Source organism: Solanum lycopersicum, chromosome 5, assembly GCF_036512215.1.
Source record: "Solanum lycopersicum chromosome 5, SLM_r2.1".
NCBI classification, from domain to species: domain Eukaryota; kingdom Viridiplantae; phylum Streptophyta; class Magnoliopsida; order Solanales; family Solanaceae; genus Solanum; species Solanum lycopersicum.
Genome location: NC_090804.1, coordinates 48656111 through 48673872, shown reverse-complemented (window position 1 = coordinate 48673872; position 17762 = coordinate 48656111). Strand labels below are relative to the sequence as shown.

Sequence of the window (17762 nt, the reverse complement as noted above, 5' to 3'; positions counted from 1 at the left end):
ACCAGACAAGAAAACATAAAAGAGAGATCTTATATATTTAAGTTCTATGGCACGATATAAGAATAATGAAAAAGGGAAACTATATCATCTTATAGCCTCTCGTACCATTTGATGTGTTGTGACTCACCACCAATGCTATGAGACTCTATTAGATGTGGAAATATGATACTTTTAGAACCTAAAATGACTTTATTAGCCTCGTGCTCTCATACCATGTTTGGCACATCTGGGAGGAACCCATAGAATTAACATGGCATACTCTACCTCTTGGAGCTCTTAAACAATCCCATAGTTATCATTCATTGCATTGACATAGTAAATTTAGCAGAAAATTTTAAAATTTTTCTTAGCACATCATACGCTAGAAACTGTACTTCATAAATATATAAAAATATCATATTATTTACTTAGAACTTTATTATCATTGTCATATAAGACTCAACAATGTTAGAGTACATAAGGGAAACGACCTATAAAAAATAGTACATATCTATACAATATTTAAAAACTTTACAGTAAAGACATAAGTAGGATATCCTTAATCTTAAGGATTTCATTCATTGTGTTTGGGAAGCATCCATCAAGCTTTTCACTATTCAAGACATCCTTTAAGCATCCATAACCTACACTTTGTATAAAAAGTATAGAAGAATGGGATTAGTACAAGAATGCATAAAGTATGGCAACCATGCAAAACATGCATTTAAAAGGGACATTTTCTTGAATGATACTTCATGACATTTCGAGTAAATCTTCATAAAAGCATTATCCAATAGAATTTATATCATTCACATACTTCATATAAACATATTCAAAGTCCAAACATTTCATAAGATCACATATAGAATTTATTACAATATCAAGTCACATTACAATGAACTAGTTTTCCTTTAACAGTGAACTATCTTCCCAACTATCTTCCCTATTATTCATTAATCTCCCAAGAAACCCTCTAGCAATACTTGGTGCAATGCATCACCTTGAGGACATAAGCAAACATACATATTTTCTACACAAGTCAACACATACCATCATAGAAGTATAGTACAACTTAGACATACTTAAGCCAATATCATAGGACAATTACAGTAAGCTACATTCAACTTGCACACGTACTAAGTTCGCTTCACATTAATGCATTATAATACCTTACTCATAATCCTACTGTAAGTCTACTAGTACAATGAATATGTGAAGCCCTATAACCTCACACATACTTAGCAAACCTATCATAAGACCACAAGTCTTCCCATCCAATTTATATATCAACAAGTGAGTGAAGGTAACTCTATTCATGTAAATACAAGACCTTCATCATATTGTCATTTAGACTAACATAGTGCATATAAGGATAAGATCACATCATATAGACTCAAACCATGCACATCTTCATTATAAGTAGAGAATTACTACAATTTCATGCATAAGGACATAAACATAATCATATACATTAGGTCACCTTTGTAGGATTTCCTAAGGAGATACTTGTGCAATGACTAGATGGGTTTATTACTTCCACCTATCCTATGTAACCTCCCTTAAGTAATCCTAGTTAGGATCCTAGTTATTTACTCTCATTATCCATTTTACTTTAGGGAAACTATAGTCTTAACCGACACTAAGACCATGGGTGCTAAAGATGGAATTTGGTGATGTAGATCCTTACACCAATGGAAGGTTTTTCCTACCTAGACAAGGTAGAACATTAACATACATCCGAGCATCCTAAGTGAATTCACTTTTCTAGATCCTATGTGGAAAGCATAGTTTATGGAACTAAGAAATAGGAATAGGGCAGTAGATAAAATACCAAAATCATAAAAGAAACCATTTACAAGGAACTACAAGATCATATTACAATCTTATACAATACATCACATATAAAATAGAAAGTAGTAGAACGTGGATCTTTAACCCAATTTGCTTGCATAGATCAACAATAGCAATTTATCATCAATACACATGTAGGGTAGCAGCTAAAGATATCATTACTCAAACGAAATTATGCTTTATCTACCCTAAAATTTAGATCATGTCATATACATTACAATAGTCACTTTAATGCTAGAAGAATCCAAATAAATGTTTACAAATAAAATTGTTATCTATTCATATTAGATCAATTATAACTTATTATCATCACATTATACATATAGGCTGTACCTAAGTACAATTAACCATCATTGAGTCAAAAGACAACCAACCTAACGTCAAGATTACAAGTTACTATTTGATAGCTTAGAAGCACCTAGATCGATTAATACCAACCTTTCTTTATTTTTATCATATCATGTTTATATTAAAAATTCAGCAAACTTATTAACGTAAGGCAGTAGATACATGAACCACACCATAATCAAAATCAACTTTTATTCATAAAAAGGCCCACATTACAGTGAACACATTTATAACTAGTCTAGGCATGTTCAAACCTTCATACATTGAACCACATGGATACTTCATCATCAATTCATCATAAATTCACGTAAATAACATTAGGTTTATGAAATTTAACGTAAGAGAATCACAATATAACCAATAACAAGACTTTATCACAAAGCCCATGCAAGGACTAAATCTATTTAGGGAAGGAATATGGGTTCATCATGCAATTGGATTAAAATCATGATAAAACCGATAAATTAACATCAATTCATCATGATTTAGACATTTAAAATGTTTTTAGAAAGAAGCCATGGCTAGATCGAAAGATTGAAAGTTTGGTCATGAAATCTCTTTGAAAACATTGAGAAGAACTCTCCAAGTGAAAGGTTAATTAGAGATGAAGGATCACCATACCTTTATCTAGTTAAAAAACTATTAAAATTGGTGAATAATATATAATAATACAATCTAGAAGTTGTTCTTGAGCTTCACCAACATTGGTGGTTTCTAGGGAGATTATTTTTTGATGGAAAGGCTTAATTCATGTAGAGGGGATTATGAATGGGATGTTCACGTCTTAGATGAATTATATACACCCAAAAATAGATAAATAAATATTTTAGATTCAGTTTAGGATGTGGGGTGAATTTCCCATTCACCTCTTTAATGAAACAGTGTGCAGGCAGTGTTGCAGGCCACCATCTACAGATCACCATTGACGGGCCGTTCGTTAATTGACTGACCATCCTTTGGATTCCGTCGATTGGACCTTGTCCTGTTTTTAGGTTGATACTTACCCAGTATAAGTATCCATCAAAGATACCTCACCAACGGGCCGTTGGTCAACCAACTAGAAGTCGTTTGGTTAAGTCGATTGACATTGCCATGGTAGTGTCTCGACCAGCCTTTGGTCCTTCTTGTTGGCCCTTTTGCGGGTCCCTATAGAAGTCATAACTGGATGTTTCCAACGTAAATATATACATTGACATTTAAATAACGTTACATACAAGTTTCACAAAAAATGCACATGTAAAACTGGTCCAAACAGGCTAGGCCCCATCTAAAAGACATATTTGGACGTCGCAAGGGCAAACTTTTGAACATCTTCGACGTTCTTGGATGTTTAGCCGCCAAACTTCACGAAACTCCATATACTACCATAAACATCATTATAAATCATTTTTAGACTTCATAATCTCATTACATATAAATATAAGCATGCATAGACACATGAGGCACATAAGTGACTAGTCCTCTAACGTCTTGGTCGTCCCTTGATGTTTGACTTCTAAATCACCTCAAACTTTACACACTACCTCTAAACCATATTGTGAAACATTTTAGGACCTTATAACCTTAGGACAAACATGTTAGGCTCTAGAAACCCTAACTCATTTTGGGGGTCTTATAGTAGTTACAATGATTGTTATTATGGTTAAAGGAAAAATATTGGTGATTTGAATGAGATGCATGTGGATATTTTTTCAAACCACATGATCCATTCGAATACCTCCCACAGTAAGATGGGTTATGTTTTATATTACCAGAACAATGCTACAATTGCTCCAACTAAAAAGAAATTTTTGGGCCTAGCGCATAAGGATCCCTATGTACACCTTAGTAACCTCATAGAGGTTTATGGACCATTTGTGTTAAGAAATATCTTTCAAGTGTTTGTAAGGTTGAGGTTATTCCCGTTCTCTTTAATGGGAGAGGCTACTAGATGGTTGGGAAAATTTCCAAATGATTCTATCACTTTTTTGGAGGAGCTAAATGATGCCTTCTTGGAGATTTCTTTTTCAACCCTAAAGGTTTTTAAAATTCAAACCTAGATCCAATATTTCAAGCGTATTTAAGGTGAAACTCTACATGGGACGTGACTGAGGTTCAAGAAGCTACTTTTGCAACGTCAAACACATTTGTTCCTGTAATACTTTTATTATAGCCTTGGTTCAATCAATGGAGGCATGATTTATCACTTAGTCCAAGATTTGTTAATGAGACAATCATATGGTGTTGGTGCTTTGTTGCTGGATGACATGACCAAATTTAACTGAGCATGGCAGATGATAAAATACCAAGTATCTAATATAAACTTGAGTTTATGTTAACAGTAAATTGAGAAGGAAATTGAACAAGATGAAAGCATGGTCAAAAGGATGATCCAACTCGATTTGTTTTCTAAACATGTCATTGGTGGTGGACTCAAGTTGGTAAATTTGGTTGGAACAGATAGTGGATATTGCTTGAATGATGCCAAGTTTGAGGCAATATACAAAGTGGAATTTCAATATGTACGAATCCAAATTGGGATTATTACAGAAATTAATAACGACATGAACCAAGGATGGAACAAGGATTGATATAGTGTTTGGAATAACTGGTGAGATAGAAACTAAAGATAGAGGGAGATGAAGAAAGATAGGATTGTGCGTCCCCATGACTATCCATGACAAAAAGATCTAGCAAGGCTAGAAGGAAGTCAAAAGGAGGACATTGAAGGAATTGAAAAATGACTTTAACACTTTATCCCAAATAGTGACTTCTTACTAGGTGTCTATCAAGCAACTAAAGACTCAATTGTGCCAAATTTCCCCTCATTTCAATCCAACACAAAAATGAATGTTGCCTAGTGACACATCCTAAATATTCATAAAGAATGTTGAGAAGTTCATAAATATGTCATACCACTACATTAAATAAGGCAGTGCCTTGGAGGCAACCCAACTCTTTACTTTGCTTTTTATTGCTTTCAATAACATGTGTTGCGAGTTTAGGTTGAGAAGATGTTCAAAGGTTAAAAAGGGAACTGATTGGTGATACAAACGCCTCTATAGTGATACATCGATAGTGTTTTGCACAATCATTCTTGTACGCCTTATGATCTTGAACATGTGTAGAAGTGTACTATCAGAGCTCCAATAGGAAACTCCCTAAAGTGCACTATGTGGACTCCATCGAGTCTAGTGAATCAACCTTTTGGTTTGGTGTTTGTTCAGGTAAAGTTGTCGATCTTGAAATCTTATTGGAAGATACTTAAGTGTATTTTAATCAATTTTAAAAATTATTGGGATGGATATTTTCCATTGATTGAGTTTGCTTATAACAATACCTATCACTCGAGTGTTGATATGGCTCCATTTGAGGACTTATATGGTAGGAGGTGTAGATCTCCTATAGGAGGATTTGAAGTTGGTAAATTCGGCCTAATAAGTACTTATATGGAACATGAGGCTATAGATAAAGTCAACTTGTAAAGGAAAGGTTGAAAACGGCTCAAAGTCAGCAAAAGTCATATGTTGAAGTGAGAAAAAGAGATCTTGAGTTTAATGGTCATGATTGGGTTTACTTGAAAATCTCAACCATGAAGGGTGTAATCAGGTTTTGGAAAAAATTAATCTTAGTCCCCGATATGTAGGCCGATATCAGATTTTGAGATGTGTTGGTAAGGTTTCTTATTAGCTAGAATTGAAAAATGAGTTGGCATCAGTGCATCCAATTTTCCATTTCTCTATGTTGAAGAAATGTGTTGGTGATCAGACATACTTAGTTCTATTAGAAGGTTTAGGAGTAAAGTAGCATCTTTCTTATGAGGAAATTCCGCATGATATCTTGGACCGACAAGTAAAGAGGTTGAGTAATAAAAAAATATTTTTTGTGGAAGTGTTTTGGAGAAATTAGTTAGTTTAGGGTGCTAGTTGGGAGGTCTAGGCCAATTTGATGTCCCAATATCCTGATGTATTTCCTTGTACTCCTACTCTAGCTTGAGGTTATGAGTTTCTCATGGTTTGTTCCTTGTGTTGGAGTCATGTGTTTTGAGGTGTTTCAATGATTTCTTTTATTAAGAATGCTTTGAAAAATTTTAAATTTTGAGAAAATGAGTCAATTTGATTGATTTCTACATGTTTATGTTCACATGAGTATAAATTTCATGTAGACTTGATATGATATTATGAGCATGATGTTAACTTGGAGTTGATGTTTCCTCGAATTTTTGCATTTAATGCATATTGGGTTGTTGATTTAGTTTAACCCCTCTTTTAATTTTTTGGTAATGTGTTAGCTTGAAGTCAATAGTTCCCCCTTGGTTGTATACATTTCATTGTAGGTTGGGTTGTTAGTTCCTCTCCTACTCTTTTTGTATCAGCTTTAATCTCATTCAAAAACGAATGATTCCAAAGGGGAGATATTGTAAACCCCCAGATCCAAATAATGTCAACATAGTCATATTTAGGAATTAAAGGTGTCATACACAAGGGTCCAACTACCACCTATTGAAGGGACCATAGATCGTGGGTGGGGTCGGTAGACTGGTAATCCTAAAGTTCCCCAAAGTCTAAGACCACGGCCTGACCAACGAACCATTGGTCAGATCAGGTTCGTGGTTGGGGGCGATTGTTCGATGCCTAAGCACCATTTCTTACCAACATTGATGGTCTCATGGTCCGTCGACTAGGTCAATAGGTGGTGAGAAGGCAGTTAAGCTTAGGGGTAGTTGGGAGTTTCCTAATTATTAACTCCTATACACATAGTTTTACCCCTTACTAAGACTCCTATATAAGTATTTTCAACCACAAAATTAACCCATTCAAGTTTTTATTCCAAAATAATAATCTCTAAAATATTTCACTCTCTGGAAACATGAAGAAGGTTCAATCTACGGTTTCAAGGCAAGCCTCTATTTTCACCATTGACGTTAAAATTTTGGTGTGGAGGTATGATAGTTTTCATTTATGGATTCCTTCCATTTATGGAGTTCCCAAAATCTTCTATTTCAAAGTCAGAATTCCCCAATTGAGTTAGGGTTTTATTCAATTATCATATGTTCTTTTCATTATTTTCTTAAATGATTGAATTATGATATCTTATGCATGAATTGATTAAGTTTTATGAGCTTGTGATGATTTCTCCAATAAACCCATGTAATCCCCATGTTCTCAAGTTATAATCATATGATGTGGAATTTGATTTTAAAGGAACATTTTTATGAAATTAATCATGTTTTGCTAGCTTTACATGAATTTTGATGAAATCCATATCTAACCCTTGGCTTCTAAGTATTAAAGGTTGAAAGTGGGTTTTCGCCTAGAAAGGTAACTATCACGTCCCGATCTGCCCCCACGACGCGGACACAGGGCCTAGTACCACAAATGATCCCAAGCTAACCCTGCTAGCATTGTAACAATCCAAAGTACACCCTAGTCATTACCCAAGTTGCCATCCTCGAAAAGGACTAAGAAAATCCCTTAGCATACGTCCTAGCACATCACAGGTAAAAAATGTGGATAAATGTAGACTTTTTATATATTAAGGTTTACATAGATCTCTAACACACTAAATATGGAGTTTACTTAGAGTTCTCGCATATGAAGCTTACATAGGTTTCTCATATTGACAACATAACAAACACACGGAAATTTAGTCTAATACTTTGTCTCACATTGAACCATCTATAAAATTACAAACAATTGGACATAGACAATACAAAAAATATGACATTATAGGATTACAATAATGGTCTCAATGATAAGAGAAAGAATAATGTTTCTAAATGATAAAAACATAATAGCAGAGTGGAACTTGGCAATGTCCACGGACATGAGGACTCACCAACAACTTGGGAAAAGATCCAAGTCTTCCTTGAAACAGATCACGACTTATCAACGGCCTGAACCTAAAATGTTTGGGTAAAAGGGGAGAAATATGGGTTAGTACAATCCACATGTACTAAGTATGGCTTGATTTAACAAAATCATCAATGCATGAGACAAGAACAATTTAATCAAAATCATGCTTTCTATCAACTTAAATCAACATGCAATTATAAAAATAATATTAAGTCAATTTAACATAATGTCAACCCAACATGTAAGCAACTCATGCAACTTTTCTGCAATGCCAAGAATAGAACCCCATAATCCCATCCCAAGCTAAGTATCATATAAAGCCACCTACTTCATACTTACAACATATTCTCATACTTTATCATAACATGCTTAATACATCAATACTGCTCATATCATATCAACATAATCATAATCATAATCATAAAAGAACACTACTAGAACCATCCCTTAGGATCCCAAGAGTGCAATAAGTAAGAAAAGTCTCATACACTCCCTCGGCCTATATAGTAGCCTAATAAGAGTTCACATACTTAACTTTTTCATTTACTTTTTACGTTATGGAAAGAAGTGCAATAACCAAAATAATGCCATGTAAGCTACATGGAATCTGGTGTTCTACTCCCATACCGAGAAGAGAGGGTTAACACTTGCCTAAGGTGTAACCAGTCGTATAAGTTATCTAGGTGGATCCACTTAGCTAGAAACCTATGTGGTCACATAGTTAAGGGTCAAGGAGATTACTATTGGAAACCTTGACTTACTAAACATGGAGATTTCCATCTCATGAGACAACACATAACTTGGGAATCCGGACTTACTAACAGGAGGAAACCTATGTCGGAGGCCATACTTACTAAACGTGAGACTTTCATCTTATTTGCATGCCCTTTTGGTGCTAAGACATTATTCCCTTAAGTGATATTACTATTTCAACATACAAGTTCACATTAGTATCTTCTAGACCCCTACGTAAACATCTTTTCATATCTAGCTCATAGGTCATCATAAGTGAGAACAATCCTTTCACTTTAGACACCACTTCATAAATGAATAAACCTTTCACTTAACACTTTACTATAATCATGAGAAACTACTTTTAATCATATAATAATAGTATTATAACATGCATACATAATTCATGTCCAATTCACTATCTTAGGTTGAGTATAAGGAATACTTAGCATCATCATCAAAACCACGCATTAATAGAAGCATTCTAATCTAAGTAAGTCATACTTCATAACTAAATCAAAGTAGAACCAATCCACATACCTCATTTCCACTTTCAAGAACCTTCATACTTCATTACCAAGAATATATAATCAATACATATACAAGGGAAATTTAAGAAGCAATTACATAATAAACAACAATGTAGTCAATCTACATGTTCATAATCTTCACGATTCACCATATCGATTCATGTTTTTAATGAAATTAGGGTTGATTTTTCAAGGTCCCTTTTTCTACTGTCGACATTAGAGCTTTCCGACTATAATCCATTTTAAACTTCTCTCTTCTGAACCGAACCTTCTCTGTGGCTTCATACACCATCTCGTGGCCAAGAAGATCAAACTCACCCACTTAAACCACCCAATCATGACCGGCACCTCCTACCATAAAGTGATTCAAAAGGTGTCAAACCAATACTCTCATGGTAGCTATTGTTATATGAGAACTCTCTATACAGTAGGTGATCATCCCAAGTCTCTTTGACATCAATCAACAAGCCCTCAATATGTCTTCTATACTTTGTATAGTATGCTACGCTTGTCTATCCGTTTGAATGTGCAAAGCGGTGCTAATATTTACTTGAGTACCAAGACCACTTTTAAAAGACCTCCAAAAATGTGAAGTGAATTTGGCTCGTCTATTAAAAATGATCGACAAGGGGGATCATGTAATTTCATAATCTCCTTAACATACAATTTAGGATACTCCTCCACCAAGTAAGAAATTTTTACGGGAAGGAAGTGGGATGACTAAGTCAACCTATCCGCTATTACCCGAATGGAGTCAATTTCCTACGCGTTCGAGGAAATCCTACCACAAAGTCCATGTTGACATCTTCCCACTTCCAAGTGAGGATATCAATATATTGGGTTAGACCACCCGGGCCTTGATGCTTGGCTTTGAGTTGTTGGTAATTCGGTAACCTCAATACAAATTTAGCTACATCCTTTTTCATTCCATTCCACCAATAAATATCATGTAAGTTATGATACATCTTGGTGTCCCCCGGATGGATAGAGTATCGGGAATCATGAGCCTCATCCATGATTTTCTCTCTTAAACGATTCATCTGGGCACACATGACCTCTCTTGGTACCTAAGTACCCCATCCTCCTCTATGGGAGATAGATTAAATATTCTTATTAACGATGGATTCATTAAAGTTCATCAATAGAGGATCAAGTTGTTCCTTGGACTTCACATCAACCACTAGAGATGACTCCTAGTTATGACGGACAATGAAACCACCCTTTGGATATTCTTCTAGTCGGACACCCAAATGGGACAACCTATGAACCTCTTTCACTGATTCTTGCTTATCATCAATCACATGAGCCATACAACTCACGGAGACTCGGCTTAGCGCATCCGCTACAACATTAGCTCTGCCGTAATGGTAAATGAAACTCATGTCATAATCCTTTAAAAGTTTTAACCATCTTATATATCGTAGATTCAAGTTCCTTTGAGTGACTACATATTGTTGACTATAGTGATCGATAAACACAGCAACATCTACCCCGGGGATCTAATGCCCCCAAATTTTCAAAGCAAAAACAATGGCCGCAAGCTCAAGGTCGTGAGTTGGGTAATTCTTATCATGAGGTTTGAGTTTCTTAGAGGCATACGCTATGACTTTCCGGTGTTGCATGAGCACACATCCTAGACACAGTCGGGAGGCATCACAATAAATCACAAACCGTTTTTAACCTTCTGGCAAGGTCAATACCAAAGAAGAGGTGAGTCTATCTATCAATAATTGGAAGCTCTTTTCACAAGAGCCCGACCATTTGAACTTAGACTTCTTTTGGGTTAAGATCGTTAATGGATATGCGATAGATGAAAATTCCCCGACAAACATCCTATTGTAATCCGCCAACCCTAGAAAACTTTGGATGTCGGTAGGACTCAAAAGTTCTTGTCCAACATTTGACCACTTTCGTCTTTCTTGGATCAACTTCTACCCCTTCACTAGAAACAATGGGATCAAGAAACTCAATCTATCTCAACCAAATTTCACATTTATTTTACTTAGCAAAAAGTTGGTTATCCTTGAGAACTTGCAAAAATTTCCTCAAGTGACTGATATGATCATTATCACTCCTAGAGTATATCAAGACGTCATTTATGAAGATAATAACAAACAAGTTAAGGTTATTTCTGAAAACTCAATTCGTAAGGTCCATGAAAGTCGTCGGGACATTTTTTTAGACAAAATTACATCACTAGGAATTCAAAGTGGCGATATCTTGTGAAAATGCCATTTTTGGAATATCAACCTCCCTCACTCTAAATTGGTGAAAACCCGACCTCAAGTCAATTTTTGAAAAGTAACTCGCTGCTTGAAGTTGTTATAAGAAGTCATCAATCCTAGGGAGCGGGTACTTATTCTTAATAGTGACTTTGTTCAATTGACGATAGTCGATATATATATTATCAAAGACCCATCCTTCTTCTTCACAAACAATACCGGGTGCCCCATGTAGGTATGCTTAGTTGAATAAAACCCTTATCTAGCAAATATTTTAGCGGAGCCTTTAGTTATTTCAACTTGGTCAGGGTCATCTTATAAGGAGGGATTGAAATAGGTTGTGTATCCAGCAATAAATCTATGTCGAAGTCAATCTCTTATTCGGGAGGAATTTCGGGAAGTTCATCATGAAAGACCTCCAAAAATTCCCTTACTACGGGTATCGACTCTATAGAAGGGACCTCGGATTCAAGATCCATTAATATTACTATGTGGTAGAGACAACCCTTTGCAATCAACTTGTAAGCTGTTAGACATGAAATGATCTTACCCCTAGGATTGGAGTTTCCTCCCTTCCACTAGAAGATCACTTTCAATATATAGATAAAATATCATATCTACATAGTTAGACTCAAAGTCTCTTTGTCATCTTAGACTCAACATCATTTTAGTACGTTAGGAACACAACCCTTACCACATAATTCATAACATATAATTTATAAGACTTTACAGTAAACCATAAGTAGGAGATCCTTAGACTTCAAGATTCCTTTCCTTTAGCTTGGGAATCACATATCAAGCTCCTCATTACCTAAAGGCATCCTTTAAGAATCCATAACCTAAACTTTATGTAAAATGGTAGAGAAGATTGGAGTTTGTAAAAAAAATGCACTAAGTGTGTCAACCATACAAAAAAGGGACATTTTAGTTGAAATCATGCAATATGCCTTTTTGTGAAATCTTTATAAGACTTGATACCATAGAATTTATACAATTCACATACTTCATATAGGAATATTCATTAGTCATAAAACATATAAATCATGCAATGCATTTAAGGCACATTTGATGTCACATTACAGTAACCTAGTTTCCCTTTACAACAAGTGCTTTCCTCTTTACAGTGAACTTCTTCTTGTAACTCATTAACCCCCCCAAATAACCCTATAGTGATACTTAGTGCAATACATTTACCTTAAGGTCACAAAGAAAACAATACATACAATTAACATAAGCCAACATATACCATCATGGAATTATAATTCATCATAGACACATTTAAGCCAAGACCATAAGGACATTACAGTAAGTTGTACTCATTATGCACATGTACCTATTTTACTTCACATAGAACATTATAAAACCTTACTCACAATCCTAATCTAAGTCTACTAGTTCAATACAGATATGAAGCCCCATAACCTCACACATACTTAGTAAACCTATCATGATACCACAAGATTTAACATATCTTTCATATATAAAACACAATACTATAGTCAACCACATACACTTCAATGTAGGACCTTAGTCACATAGTCATATTAGAACTTCATATAATGCATATCATCACATCATGAAGACACTAGTATAATGTCATGCAAAATAACCATAAACATATGCACATACATTAGACCACATTCCTAGGACTCCCTTAGATAGCTACTTCTGCAATGTCTAGGTGGGTTCATTACTTCCATCTATCCTAAGTACCTTCCCTTAGGTTATCCTAGTTAGGGTCCTTTACTTTACTTTACTTCCATTGTCTACTTTACTTTAGGGAAACTATAGTCTCAACCGACACAAAGACCATGGTTTCTAAACATGGAATTTGATTTTGTAGAGTATCACACTAAAGGAAGATGTTCTTACCTATCCAAGGTAGAACATTAACACATGCTAGCATACTATGTGAATTCACTTGCTAGATCCTATGTGGCCAGCATATTATATGGAACTAAGAGATATATATAACCCTCTACGAGCCTTATCTTATGAGAAACCCTGGGTGAATCTTCCTCAAAGGAAAGTCAACACCTCAGGAGGAACCATAGGTGAATTTTTCATCCAAGGGAAGTCAACACCTTATGACAACCCAATGGTGAATCTTCCTCCAAGGGAAGCCAACACCTCTCATTGTAAATTTCACTCGGTGCTAAGCTAAGTTCGCTTTAGTGAAAAGCATTTCTTACCTTATTTGATTAGACATAGACTCAGGCTATTGACTCCTCATATGCTTTTCTAATAGCATATTCAAGCACCTATCTAGTTTAAGGTACTCTTAAGAAACACCATTCAAGTGCCCCTCTATTGACTAAATCATCATTCATGAGTGTATATACATATGATTAATCCTTTAACATAACATCTTTAAACTACACATATTCATGCATTCATATTCATGTAGATTGGAAACCAAACCTAGGAACTATCCTGTGAAGGTACACATGTGCAATGAATAGACAAGATCCCATACCCTTGCCCATACTAGTACACCTATCAAGTCATCCTAGTTAATTCATACATAACATACTTCACATAAATATACCTTATATGCATAGTAGTAGACATTAGTGCATATGAGAATTACCTTTCATTAGACACTAAAATCTTATACTACTTATAGGCATACATAATGTGTGAGCGTGTGTACATTAGTCAACATGATCACATAATGGATATACAGAACACAATGAGTCATCAACCCTCTTGGTACGATAATTCACCTTAAAGCATAGACCACACAACACATCTTAGCATAGGAAACAATGTAACTTCACATTACACTTAAAACTCCTAATTTGTCTATTCAAACATTTTCATAGGGGTACATAAGTAAGGGAACATCAACCTAATAAATCATCAATGGCAGCACCTAAACCTATCCTTAACATAGTAATACACATGCATACGCAATAGCCATACAACCTAGATCATAACTAGAATAGGAAATTAAGCATGATCTTCATATTGGGTGATCATCACCAACACACATCCATAATATCATCAAGTTTCCTTAAAGGACATAATAAAGAGATCTATATATTGGAAATAAGGTAAACACTGCCACCATAAGTGGACCATACCAGACAATTCCATACAAGGCTTCATCAACTAACAATTATACAATAAGTAGAAGGGAAGAGCCATTCTTACCAATTCATCAACCTTTGATCATCACTGATGAATACACCTTTTTCATCAAAAATTAATGTATAGGGCAGTAGCTAAATGTACTTTAATCATAAAAAAACATGTACAAGTCTCTACATGATCATGCTACAACCTAGTACAACACATCACCAATATACTAGAAAATAGAGAGACGTAGATCACTTACTATTATTCCTTGCTTTGATCATCATGATCAACATTCATAATATGTAAACAATACCAATGTAGGACAGTACCTAAAGACATAATATCCAAGTCTAAATCATGATTCACCTATCCTAGATCTTGGATCACATCATGTACATAGAATTGTAAAATATAGGCTAAAAGAATGTAAATCAATCCTTGCCAACACTCCTTTGTTTTTATCATTAAGAATTCATACCCACAATTCATCAGTAACATATAAGTAAGGCGGTATCTACAATTATCTTTACATAAGTAAATCCCACATTTATGCATTATAAAGGAATTGTTACAGTGAATGTCATATATTAACTAAAGATAGGAAGTAGAGATCGTGATTAGCGTAAATTGACAATGGTCTATGACTTATATTTTCTAACACTTTTATACCATATATTTTCAATTTGATCAATGCATTTCGTGAAATGAAATATCAATTTTTAGCATGATTTAAATATTTTATTCATAGTTATCATACTAGTTACATTATTTTATACTTAACAGAATCTTGCTTATATTTCCCTAAATGTAGGTTCCGACAGTCAGGTTTCTATTTTTCGTGGCTAGTGGTTGAGTTTGAGATTTCCTAAACTTTGGTGAGTAATCATGCTTTGAGGATGGATGTTCATTGTTTCACTTTCTTTCATGTATTTCACTTTTGGACATGATGTATGGGTTAGGACCAATCTTAATTCTATTGAACTGAATGGCTATATTGAAACAATTGTTTAGACTTATGCTTTTCTTTTATTAAACTATTGGACTTGGATTATTGTTTTACTTTTATGTTCTATTTATTATGTGATGAAAGTTAAGTGGCTTGTATGGGGTCTTTCGAGGTTCTATATTCCATGTCAAATCTTGGAGGTACCCCTGGATCATGACGATAAACAACGGTTGTACATGATTCTAAGGGAACTCAGAAAACTCTTCAACAAGCATTATGCAATTGGAGAAAGATACATAACAATTACATAGATCTTAAAAGGAATGGTCAACAGAGTTCCTCTCAAAGATCAAATTTCAAAGATGAAGTGCTTCCGGACGTTCTCCGATATCAAATACATCTAAAGGAGGTCTATGTCATTCTACATTCGATAAATACGCTACTGAAGACCCTCGAATCACGAAGAAGTTTAGAAGAGAAGAATCAAGAGAATAATATAATTATACTCACTAAATCATCAATTAAAATTACATTTTTCTTTTATTTGGTTTGCTTGCAGTTAATTTTCAGCACTTACGGAAATTTGTTGCGCACAACAACCAAATCTAAATTGAACAAATAAAAGAGACAACCAAAATGAATTTAAAAAATTAGATTCTAGAAACATAATTTCATAACAAGTAACGAGGATATACTAAAAAATTTTAGATCAAATATTTTTACAATACTAATGAATACATTATAGTAGTTTCACGACTTGAAGTAATGCTTTCAAAGAGGATCATTTATAGGGTTTAATAGCGTATGAGTTGCAGTAGGACCAAAATGAATTCGAAGTTTAGACCTTTCCAAACATTTTATTATGTAAATTCAAAGTTTAGATGTTTTGAATACTTGTCTTTGTGGAAGTTCCAAGTAGCCCCAACGATCGTCATGGACCACTTCAGAAAACTGCATTACAATTGCATCATGTACTTTCTCCAAGTTTGATGGTTCCCACTATACATACATATAGACAATAAACACACATTCATTAATTATAACCATTTGTTTTTTCATTTTAATTTAATATAAAATTTGATAATTTTTTTCTAAAACTTGAGTATCGATCTTCTTGTTAAATAATGAAGATTGATGCATGATACCTTAAACTTTCTGTCCTTTGTAAAAAAGATTGCTTTACCACCCTACAATGCAAGTTGAACCAACATTTGTAAGTATTAATTAATAAAAAGTGTAATTTACTAAAAATACATGACATAATAAGTGTACCTCATAGAAATCGTTGTAATTGAATGATCTTAGTAGAATGTGTCCACTGATGTTAAATTCACGAATCAAACATTGTCTAAGTGTTTGCTTGCGTCCTTCTCTAATCTATAAAACAAGATAAATATTGTCAATAAATTAAATTTTATCTTATTAAATATAAGATAAAATTTATTATTACAGATCTGAGAGTAATCTTAAGGCTTGTTGGTGATGCTAACTTCATAGACTTGATTGCATTGCTCATCCACTTATCATCGGTTGTTATGGCTTCCTTTTCCTATCCAAGATACTATATTAGTATGTTATGTATAAATTTTTTCATAAAACATCACTTAATTTTACCTTAAAGATATATAGCTGCATAAATTAATTTTTCTATTGGTAAACCTGTGAGATTGTTCAATTTTATCCTCTATTATATTATATTACACACACAAATATACCCCTCAACAAACTATTAGTAGAAATCCTTAAGAAAGGAATAAAGGGGGTATATTTAGATAATGAAAAACATATTTTAATTTGTATGACGGAGGATTTAATCAAAAATTTGCCTACTTGAGAGAGTAAATTTGATGTTTTTCCCCTTCTCCTGTTGGCAACCAAATTTGATTTCACATGGTAAAGAGGTTAACATGACCATTTCCTTTTATTACTATTTAGCATAATAGGACAAATTGAACAAATTTAAGGAGTATCTAAAAGAATGATTCAAGAAATTATACTAAAAAAATGAGTGATTTGCTTTTTTTAATATTCCTTTTTGTTCTGTGGACAAACATTCAGTTTAAACTTGACGTTTCTTTGATAAAACAAATAGAGTCAAAATTTGAGAAGTAAATCACCTATAGGTCAATATGTTTTACTAACATAATTTAAAGGAGATAAGAGATGAACTTACAAGTGCAAATAATATTTCTTCAACTGTGTCCTTTCCAAAGCAACGATTGATAGCATCAAGTCTATT

General features: G+C 34.1%; 1 protein-coding gene across 4 annotated transcripts in view; it reads right to left on the bottom strand.

The window, feature by feature from the left end:
- Positions 1-16192: 16192 nt before the first annotated feature.
- LOC101251091 (probable 3-hydroxyisobutyryl-CoA hydrolase 3) overlaps positions 16193-17762 on the bottom strand; it is a 73722-nt gene continuing 72152 nt past the window's right edge. Inside the window, exons 11-15 of one of the 4 annotated variants that reach the window (XR_003246946.2) lie at positions 17697-17757; positions 17014-17072; positions 16796-16900; positions 16669-16710; positions 16193-16522 (exon numbers count right to left, since the gene is read on the bottom strand). Coding sequence is in view for 3 of the 4 variants with exons in the window: in XM_010322971.4 (XP_010321273.2) it covers positions 16394-16522; positions 16669-16710; positions 16796-16900; positions 16974-17072; positions 17697-17757 (436 nt within the window). In the remaining variant the exon portion in view is untranslated. Of the gene's footprint in view, positions 16523-16668; positions 16711-16792; positions 16901-16973; positions 17073-17696; positions 17758-17762 lie in introns of those variants that run through there. The other 3 variants (XM_010322971.4, XM_026031194.2, XM_026031195.2) reach the window with 3 other exon arrangements.